Raw genomic sequence first — 11,273 nt, forward strand, 5'->3', positions numbered from 1 at the left:
GATTCAACAGTTTCTAATTTAGGAGATAAATTAGGAAACTCATGATTAAAAAGACCTTGATTGTAGCAGAAGATTTCTGCATATTTGTAACAGCAAGGAGTGTTGTGATTTTAAGCCCAAGTCCAATTGGGATCAGGTTATAAATAGAAACCTTTATAACCTAGTTTAAGCGGGCTATCCGAGTATTAGCAAGATGTAGTTTTTAGGGTTAGCCGTGTAGGTGAACCACCCGAATTATGGGATGGTCACTGATATGTGATTCTCGAAGCTGTTAAGCAAGAGAAGTTTAGTGTGAATCTCGAAGCCTGTAGGTAAGAGATGTTGTGTTCTTGGAGGAAGCTATTAAGCAACTTCAAGTTATGTTTGTTGTGTAGTTAGAATGTTGGTAATTAGGCCGTCAATGCAGTGACTAAGTTGTTGACTGCTAGACATCATTGCTATGATTGGGAGTGGAATGGGGATATTCCATATTTAGGGAGAACCTAGGTAGAAGGGTCATTGGGTAGTGATTAAGTGAGGAGTTGTAAACTGGGAGTTTAGCTCTGAATTGATACTACTAATAGTGAACTTCATCCCTGGCTTGGTAGCCCCTGGAGTAGGTTGGTTGAACCGAACTGGGTGAAAAATTCTCTGTGTTATTTATATTCTGCATTGCATTGTGTTGTTTGTTCAGTCGTGGTGAAAAATTGATGTTTCTTCTTCCCTCTAGGGCTCAGCCGGAGAACATCTCTCTTGTTAAGGTGATTACCACTGTTCCTTTAAGCACAACATACAAAGCTAATTTAGGATCGAAGAAATCCCAAACTACTCATGCAAAAAATTATGAAGGACCCTCTGTAGGTAACTGCTCGAACCTTTCTCTTGATAAATTCAGAGAAGGTAGTAGATATGTTGATATGGTAATTAGTCGTCTAGTCAATAGGGTGCTGCGTGAAGATATACCTGTGGCTGGGAATCCTCGACCTCTTGCGCAAATTGTCCCTTTCACCAATAATGATGAAGAAGAGTAGACAACCGACTCCTCTAAAAGTAATGATACTGATAACAATAAGCACAAATTTGCTGATTCTGTAATGAATTCTACTGGAGTTCGAGAATAAGGTGACTTGGAGACATCATCTGCTAGGGGATCTAATCCTCCCAATCAAGGTGATTGGTATAATGAGAAGGTCGATCCTACAATTAATGTTATCGATTTATCATCTGATGAGGAACTCATCAAAGGTATGGATTCTAGGATCGCAAAAAGGTTGCAGTCTAGGAAAGATAAAGTTATGACCGATACAAAGTCTCCCAACCCTAACAGGAAGTAGGTTGTGTTCGGACTGGTAAAGTCGTGGAGCAAAGTAAGTGTAATCCTCAAGGAGGAGAAAAATTATGAAAGAGACTGAATCTGATGATGTTGAAGGTGATGTTCAAGACATCATACGAGTAGAGAAAACTATGTCCAAGAATTCATCTGTGAAATTTCCAGACGCTCCCATGGATAACATTTCTTTTTACTATGTTGATATTGCAGATAGATGGAGATTTGTGTATCAAAGAAGGATTTCCCTTGAAAGATAACATGGTCATGATGCTAAAAAATTTAAGGAGATCATGGACCTAATTTCTGCTGCTGGACTTATTAAAACATTAAGTGACTTTGGTAAATGCTATGAGGTTCTGGTTAAAGAGTTTGTTATGAACATACCCGTAGATTGTGATGTACCTGGAAGTCAGAATTTTAGGAAAGCATGTGTAAGGGGTAAACTTGTTCACTTCTCCCATCCGGTAATCAATAGGTACTTGGGAAGAAGTGATGACGAGGGGTTTGATTTGGAGGTTACTGATAACCAAGTTTGCAAGGAAATCACTGCAAATCAAGTTGCTACTTGGCCAATGAAAGGTAAACTGTCTGCTGGTAAACTCAGTGTGAAGTATACCATTCTGCATAGGATAGGAGTTGTTAATTGGGTTCGCACTAATCATACTTCAACAATAAAAGTTGGGTTGGCAAAGTTTCTCTATGTTGTTGGTACCAAAACTAACTTCGACTACGACACTTATACTTTTGATCAGTCTGTGAGTCATGCTGCTACCATTTCTACCAAGATTCCTGTTGCATTTCCTTCCTTGATCTATGGTGTTGTCCTTAACCAACATCCTGGAATCTTTCTAGGAAATGATGTGACTTGCAAGAGAGAGTCTTTCTTATCTCTCATGAAATTTATTTTGCTGGTAAACATGTTGCAGATCTTGTCCTGACACCTGCTGAGAGGAAGCTGTCTACCACAGCTTATACTATTCTAGCTCTGAAGGAAACCTGCAAGGACTTGGATGAGATCATTGCTACCATCACCAAAAGGAAGCTTGACATTGAACGACTTCTCAAGAGTATTGAACATCCTGATAGAAATGGGACTACAAAGGCATCTAAAAGAGCCGCTGATACACATGAATCTGATGACCATGTTGAGGGTCGTACCTCCAACGATACTTCTATTGAAGGTGGTGATAGTGCCTCAGGTTCCAGTTCTGACGGGGAAGATTAAAGTAGTTAGTTATCTGTTATGATTGCTTGATAGCATTCGTCTTGGCACCTCGGTGTGCGTGGTGTATACTAATATTTGCTATATTGGTTGATTTTCTGCTGTCCCCTCCCTTTTATTAGTGAAATTGGGATTGGCATATTATGGCTAAAAAGAAGGAGAAGATGGATAGTCTATTTTCGCTTTTGTAAGCTTTTGTATGATATGTTGAGGGGGAGTTTGCTGGGTGTTCTGGTGTGTGATAGATAATCCTATTTTTTGTGCTTTGATGTGTGTTAGCTAATCCTAATATTTTTTTAGTCAAAATTTTCCAAAGGGGGAGTTTGTTGGTTTTGTGTTGGCAACAATTTTGGTAAAACATATTATTTATTGTTTGGTTGTTCTGCGAAGATGTCAAAGAAGATGTCTTAACATCATTTTTTGAAACTGAACAGAGTGATAGTTTCTCTTTTAGGGTTTTATGTTTTTAGGTTCCTATATTAGAGTAATTATTACCTGATTTCTTGGGGGTTTTATTGGGTGCTCCACAACCCTATTTAAAAGATTGACCCAAGCCCATGACTGTGGCCGATTATTGATCTTTAAGAGTTCAACTAATCCTAATTGTGTTGAGCGGTGTTTTGTTAAGGGATTTTGTGTTGTAAGTTTAGTATGTGTGCATTCACAGATTTGTAGGTGTTGAATGCAGGTTTAATATTTGAAGCTGTGAAGCAAGGAGAGTGAGTCGTCCTCATAAGCTGTTAAGTATTGAGGATTGTGTATTTTGGGAGATTGTCTTCTGGTTTGTTTTTGTTCGTGTTATTTAGTCACATGATGTTGTGATTGAAGGGATTTGAGGAGGGCCTCATACCTAGGTGAGTTTTAGGTAGAAGTCATAGGAAGGGTAGTGATTAAGTGAGAAGTTGTAAACTGAGACTATTTAGCTTCGAATTGATACTATCGTATATTAGTTTCATCTATGGCTTGCTAGCCCCAAGAGTAGGAAGGTTGTTTCGAACTGGGTAAACATATCGCTGTGTTCTTTACTTTCTGCATTATTATTATCGCTACTTTCTAAAGGAGTGAAAAACACTTAGAAAGGGGGGGATTGAATAAGGTTTCTTTCTCAAAAATGGTAGATAAAAATAAATAACATAATTATTTTTATCCTGGTTCGTTGTTAACTAAACTACTCCAGTGCACCCCTGACAATGTGATTTACCTCAATTGAGGATTTAATCCACTAATCAAACTGATAACAATGGTTCTCCACTTAGATACCTTCTAAGTCTTCTAGAGTCTACATATCACAACTTGATCACTCTAGGAATTCCTTTTACAATCAATGTAAAATAAATATTACAAGAGTTTAATTTACTTCTAAGAAAGCTGTAATCACCAAGTGATATTTCTCTTAAGTTCTAGTTCATAACACTCACTAAGATATTACAAAGTTGTGAGGTTGAAGATGAAGTTCTTCTATGCTTTTCTTTGATTTCAGTTTGACAGCGTTTTGGTTCTTCTGCGCAAGAGAGTTGTTGCTGCTTCTGAATCAGAACTTCTATTTATAGGCGCGGGAGGAAATGACCGTTGGGAGCATTTAATGCTTTGCGTGAATAGTACACTGCTGCATTTAATGTTTCACACTTTTGTCAACTACCTCGAGCCATGCTTTCACTGCTTTTACTGACTTTGCCTTTTGTAGCTTCCAACGTTCCTTTTGTCAGTCAAAGATTTGACGTTATAGCCTTTTCTACTTGTACTTGCTTCTGGACTCAGAATATGTAGAATGAACGTTTGAATATCAGAGTCTTCAGCTTTGGTGCAGATGCAACTTTTGTCTTCAGACTTGAGAAGTGCTTTGAGCGTGATACCGTCAGAGCTTCAGAGCTTTGCTTCTGACTGCCATCTTCTGATGCTTTCCAGATCATGTTCTGATTCTGCAGGACCATCTTCTGATGTCTGCCAGACCATGTTCTGATGAAGCCATCCAGAACTTCTGGGTCAGTGCTTCTGAACGCTGATTTTGTGCATACTCTTTTATACATTTCCTGAAATGGAAAACGTGAATAATTAGAGTACCACATTCTCTTATACAAAATTCATATATAATGTTATCATCAAAACTAAGAATATTGATCAGAACATTTCTTGTTCTAACAATCTCCCCCTTTTTGATGATGACAAAAACATACAGAATTGAAATTAATTTGTATCCAGAATATCAGATGAAAAAGACAATACACAGATATATCATTAAGCATATTAATCAGAGTGTGTGAATATGTCTCCCCCTGAGATTAACAATCTCCCCCTGAAATTAATACTAGAAGATTTTATAAATAAAAGACTTCCCTGAGTATTTTTCCATTTCAGTTGAGACTTTCACTTCAGAGCTTCCATTGGACAACTTCAGAGCTTTGAATTTCTCTTTGAAATCACTTTGGCTTTATCAGATCATCAAGAAGGCTTGCTTGTATCAGAGCATAAAATTTCTTGTATAAGAGCATATCTTCTTTCTGATCTTGAAACTTCTTGTATCAGAGCAATCTGAGCAAGGATTGTATCAGAGCACTTTAAAGCATAGCTTGTATCAGAGATTGAAACTTTATGTATCAGAATATTAAGCTTGATTGCTTCAACTCTTTGAGAGATTTTCTTCAGATATGCTTCTCCTCATATTTGCTTCTCCCCATAATGAGCTTGTTCAGAATATCCCATTCCAGCACAACTATCAGAGACAAAAAAACTTGCAATATAATTGTTAGGAATGTTGAGACTTAAGCCCAGCAACTGATATTATAAATCAATTCAATTAGCATGCTTCTCCCCCTTTTTGTCATAACATTAAAAAGTATAAAAGATTCAGATGAAAGACACACAGAGTGAAGAAAGAAATATATTTCATTGATTAATCAGAAGGGAGTACAAAGCAGATGGAACAAAATCAGATGCAAAAATAAAGAAAACTTCTAAGACAAAAGACACAGACTACAACTGGTTAAGCTTAGAGGCTAAAGCTGCCAGAAGGTTCTTAATCTCAGCAGTGTCTTCAGCTTGCTTCTTGGAGGAATCTTCCTGTCTCTGCATCCAAGTTCTGAATTCCTCATTGGTGTCATTTTGCTTGTCCAGACGACTAGCCAAGGAAGCTTGATTCTATTGGAGTTCCTTCAGAGTTTCAAACAGAACAGAAGTAGAAGGACCAACAGAAGAAGTAGGAATATCAGAAGCTTGAATCATCTGATTTTCAGCAATTGGTTCCTCTTCAACAGGAATCTCTTGAGCTTGAATCTCTTCAGCATGATGTTGTTCAACTTATTTCTCTTCTTCAGCTTCTTCTTCAGATTCTACTTCTGGAGGATACTCAATCTGAGGATACACCAAATCAGGATACTCTTCTAGAGGGTTCTCCCTGAACCAGTTGAACAGAAACTGAAAAATCTCATGTCAGAACTGAATATGGATAAGGCTTCCAGACAACCAGAGCCAAAGAATTATCCACTTCCATTTCATCAACAAAAGGCTTCTCTTCCAGAGGCCTCCAGTCAGTGATTGGATGATAGTAGATGCTAGCAATGTATTCCAAAGCCAGTCCAGCAGGACCGGATGCATCAGCAAGACAATCCTTCTGGAGATCCAGAAACTCTGCCCGCACTTCATCTGCAAAAGCTTTCCACAACTTTCCAGCAGCTACATGATCCAACTTGGAGTCATGAGCAACCTTCAGAATGTCTAACCCTGTTCTGACCTTATACTTTAACATTTCAAAACGTATATTAACAGAGGGTTTTGAAGGGTTATTTCTGAGAATGGTTTTTGGATCAAAGGGGTTGGAAACAGAATATGGTTCAGAAACTCTATCAATCAAAGAAGTGTTTGAAGAGGATGGAGGAGGTGAAGATTCTGCTTCATTGTCAGAGTCAATGACAACAACAAGAGGGTCAGAAAGAGTGGATGGTGATGAAGGGTCAGCAACTGGTGAAATTGGTTTAGGAATAGAGGAGGTTGGTTGATTAGTGGAGAATATATTTTCTTCTGGAATTGGTGGGAAGATAACATTTAGTGGTTGGGGGGTTTAGAATTGGTTCGGAATGAAGTGGGCGGTTTCTTTTTGTGGTGGTGGAAGAAGATGGAATTTCAGAAGATGGTTTTTGCTGAGGAGGTAGGTCAGAAGAAGAGTGTAAACTAGAGGTGTCTACATTATTAATTTCTTCTATGAGCTTCTGAAACTGTTCAGAAGTTCTAGGTACTTTGGGAGACTCTGTTGATACTTGTTCAGAACTATTAACAGGCACAGAGTCAGAAATAACAATACCTGAAGGTTTCTTCTGCTTCTTAGCTTTCTTTGCAGCAGGACCTTCGTCAGTAACCTTTCTCTTCTTCTTCTTCTTCTTCTTCTTCTTCTTCTTCTGTTTCTTCTTCTTATCCTTTTTAATTAAATCATCCAAAGATGGAGGAGTTCTACCACGAATCCAAGCAGGATCAACTTCTGACTAGTCTCTTACACAGGATTCCAGATAGAGTTGAACAGATTCTGATAGTACTTCCTTGAAGATCAGCGGGAAATCAACAATTGGATTTCTTCTGGTCAGAATATCAGGAATCACCTTTGGAGTAGAAGACACCTTTCCAATCAAATGCATTTTCCTCATAGTGTGGGCAGTCAGAGTACTCCCACTTACAACAGTCAAATCTTGAATTGAGCCAGCTACTCTCAGAGTATCAATCAGACCACTCTCAGTCAGAATGTCTAATATCAGCCTTCCCATAGGAATGGTATTCTTCTTAATCTTGAGATATTTCAGACGCTCTGCTTCTCTTGATTCTTTCACGTGAGTCCTCAGATGATGAAATAGAACCTGAGGTAAGTTAATTCTGATACCCTTTCCAATGTAGTACAGAAGGAACTGGTGATCTTGACTAATATAGGTAGCAGAAACAATTGATTTTCTATGGTTGAGAGATCCCATAATGATCTTTGCCCAAACTCTGTAAGAAGGCTTCAGATCTGTAGAGTGAGGTGAACCTTTCCTAGAAGTAAATATCTCTAGATAAAATGTTTCCCAATTAGTTATTCCAGGATGAGAACCAGTTATTCCACCCAAATATTGGAGATTAAATAACTTCCGTATCAGATTCTCAGTGATTACAACCTATTGCCCTAACACGAAAGAGATAATGGAATTTGGGGTAAGAGTAGCATGAGTCCAAAGTTTCTTAACCAAAAGAGGGTAAACCGGTCCAATGAGACGATCAAAGAAATTTGCCCAGCCATGAACCAACATGTTCGTCTTGATGTTGAAGTTGTGTGCTTGCAGATTTTCAAAACCAACCATAAGTTCACAGAGAACTTCCAAGTCTGCATATGGAATTAAACAGATCTTCAATGAAGTGAAGACATTTTGTTGTTGTTGTTATTGATGTTGTTCTTGAGAAGACGAAACATTGCGTTGAGTATTTGATGAAGAAGCCATTGAAGAACACTTGAGATTTCTAGGTTTCTTTGATTTAGGGTTTTTGAAAAGAGAGAAAAGAAGATAGAAATGCATATAACAAGAGATGATGAATGCGTGAAAAGAGAGAAAGTGATTATGAAATGTGTGTAAATAGACACGAACGTGAAAACAAAATGCAATGAGATTTTGAATGCAACGGTTACAGAAACTGAATCATTTACATTTAATGTTGAAAGACGTTAGTTGAGATAGCGTGAGATTTGAAAATATTTGCACAGTTACCTAGGGCGGCGTCTCATCAACTGCACGCATGCTTGTCCCTTCAGAATGAACACGTGGTCATCATCTGGAATAGCTGGTGACATCTATATTATTTTAACAGAAGTTTTGTATCATACTTAGACATATGAAACGTTAGGAATAACAAAATCAGAGTGTCTAAATGATCATACATAACCAGAACATCTGATAAGAAAATAAATAAACATTTCAAATCTAATCCATATATCAGATCTTCTCAACACCTTCATTCTGGGCATAAATCCATACTGAAGTTATTCAGAATGAACTTAAACCTATCTTCAGCAAGGGGTTTTGTAAAGATATCATCCCACTGATGTACTGTATCAACGAAGTTTAAAGAAAGAACACCCTTCTGAACATAGTCCCTAATAAAGTGATGCTTAATCTCTATATGTTTAGCTTTAGAATGTAGAATAGGGTTCTTAGATAAATAAATAGAAGAAGTATTATCACAGAATATAGGAATGTTACTCTCATATATCTGATAGTCTTCTAGCTGACTTTTCATCCAGAGCATCTGTGTACTACATCCAGAAGCAGCTACGTATTCTGCTTCTGTAGTAGATAGTGCAATTGTGGCTTGCTTCTTGCTGTACCAGGAGATCAAATTACTTCCCAGAAACTGACAGCTTCCAGAAGTACTTTTCCTTTAAACTCTATCTCCAACGTAATGAGCATCACACTATCCTACTAAGTTGTATTCTTCAGATTTTCTGTAGACTAAACCAACATTAGTAGTACCTTTCAGATACCTAAGAATTCTCTTAACAGCAGTTAAGTGAGATTCTCTAGGATATGATTGGAATCTAGCACATAAGCATACACTGAATAAAATATCAGGTCTAGAAGCAGTTAAATATAGAAGAGATCCTATCATACCTCTGTAGATATTCTGATCTACCTTCTTGCTTACCTCATCCTTACCTAATACACAGGTTGGATGCATTAGAGTCTTTGCTTCTTTTCTTTCTGATAGATTGAACTTCTTCAAAAGTTCTTTGACATACTTGGTCTGATGAACATAAGTTCTTTCAGAAGTTTGATTAATCTGAATGCCTAGGAAGTACTTTAGTTCTCCCATCATGCTCATCTTAAATTCTTCCTGCAAAGACTTAGCAAACTCCTTTCCAAGTGTAGCATTAGATGTTCCAAATATAAGATCATCAACGTAAATTTAATAAATTAAAATATCCTTTTTAAAGGTTTTATAGAAGAGAGTTGTGTCTACTTTTCCTCTTGTGAAACCATTATCCAGAAGGAAAGAACTTAATCTTTCATACCAAGCTCTGGAAGATTGCTTCAAATCGTATAATGATTTCTTTAATTTAAAAACATGTTCTGGAGACTTAGAGTCTTCAAAACCAGGAGGTTGGCGGACATAAACTTCTTCATCTATATAACCATTTAAAAAGGCACTCTTAACATCCATTTGATACAGATTGATGTTATTCTGAGTGGCAAAAGAAATTAATAAACGAATAGATTCTAACCTGGCCACTGGTGCAAAGGTTTCTATATAGTCAATACCTTCTTGCTGACTATAGCCCTGAGCAACCAGTCTGGATTTGCTTCTAATGACTTCACCTTTCTCACTCAGCTTGTTTCTGGAGACCCATTTTGTTCCGATGATATTAAATCCTTTAGGTCTTGGAACCAGATCCCAAACATCATTCCTTGTAAACTGATTTAACTCTTCTTGCATGGCAATTATCAAGTCAGCATCTTCCAGAGCTTGATCAACAGAACTTGGCTCAATCAAAGACACTAGACCAAATTGACATTATGCATTCTTCTTCAGGAATGCTCTTGTTCTGATGGGATCATCTTTCTTTCCAATAATCACATCTTTTGGATGAGCAGAGTTGATTCTAGAAGATCTTCTGAGTGTTGGCTCTTCAGATATTCTGATATTCTCTAAAGACGCTGCAACTTGATCTTCAGTATCATCCTTTCCCTAGGGTTCTTCATGATCTGAGTTAGAGATATCTATATCTGCAAAATTCTCAAACTGCTTTGGCTTTTCAAGACCAAGCTTATCATCAAATCTGATATTGATTGATTCCTCAACTACCAGAGTTTTAGTATTATATACTCTGTATCCCTTAGAGCGTTCAGAATATCCAAGTAGAAAACACTTCTGAGCTTTGGAATCAAACTTATTCAGATGATCTTTAGTATTCAGAATATAGCATACACATCCAAAAGGATGGAAATATGAAATGTTGGGCTTTCTGTTCTTCCACAATTCATAAGGAGTCTTATTTAGAATAGGTCTTATGGAGATTATATTCTGAATATAACAAGCTCTGTTAATTGCTTCTGTCCAGAAATGCTTAGCCATATTAGTCTCATTGATCATGGTTCTGGCCATTTCTTGTAGAGTCCGATTCTTTCGTTCTACAACTCCATTTTGCTGTGGAGTTCTAGGACAAGAGAAATCATGGGAAATACCATTTTCTTTGAAATAAATTTCAAAGAATCTATTCTCAAATTCACCACCATGATCACTTCTGACTTTTATGATTTTGCATTCCTTTTCAGATTGAATCTGAGTACATAAGTCAAAGAACACAAAGTGTGAGTCATGCTTGTGTTTTAAGAACTTTACCCAAGTCCATCTGCTATAGTCGTCTACAATGACCAATCCATATTTCTTGCCTCTGATTGATGCTATTTTGACTGGGCCAAAAAGATCAATGTGCAGAAGTTCTAAAGGCATAGAGGAAGAGACAACAGTTTTATACTTAAACGTAGGTTTTGAAAACTTCCCTTTCTGACATTCTTCACAAAGAGCATCTGATTTATATTTCAGATTAGGGAGTCCTCTGACTAGATTGAGCTTGTTAATCTGAGAGATCTTTCTCAAACTAGCATGACCTAATCTTCTGTGCCAGACCCACTACTCTTCGTTAACAAACAAAAGGCAAGTAACCTTTTGGTTCTCAAGATCTGAAAGATTAATCTTATAAATGTTGTTCTTTCTCTTGCCTGTAAATAGGATTGA

The 11,273-nt window shown here is 37.3% G+C and overlaps 1 protein-coding gene across 1 annotated transcript; it reads left to right on the top strand.

The window, feature by feature from the left end:
- The first annotated feature begins 1,599 nt into the window (after positions 1–1,599).
- LOC131659167 (uncharacterized) lies at positions 1,600–2,534 on the top strand. The gene is made up of 2 exons (XM_058928393.1): positions 1,600–2,125; positions 2,236–2,534. Exons 1-2 carry the CDS (start codon positions 1,600–1,602, stop codon positions 2,532–2,534), a joined length of 825 nt encoding a protein of 274 aa, XP_058784376.1.
- Positions 2,535–11,273: the final 8,739 nt, after the last annotated feature.

The sequence above is a fragment of the Vicia villosa genome, linkage group LG3, assembly GCF_029867415.1.
Source record: "Vicia villosa cultivar HV-30 ecotype Madison, WI linkage group LG3, Vvil1.0, whole genome shotgun sequence".
In the NCBI taxonomy this organism is placed as follows: domain Eukaryota; kingdom Viridiplantae; phylum Streptophyta; class Magnoliopsida; order Fabales; family Fabaceae; genus Vicia; species Vicia villosa.

Coding starts and splice junctions, on each gene's coding strand:
- LOC131659167 (XM_058928393.1), top strand. CDS start 1,600: ATGGACCTAATTTCTGCTGCTGGACTTATTAAAACATTAAGTGACTTT. Junction 2,126..2,235: donor ATTTCCTTCCTTGATCTATG/GTGTTGTCCTTA, acceptor AACATGTTGCAG/ATCTTGTCCTGACACCTGCT.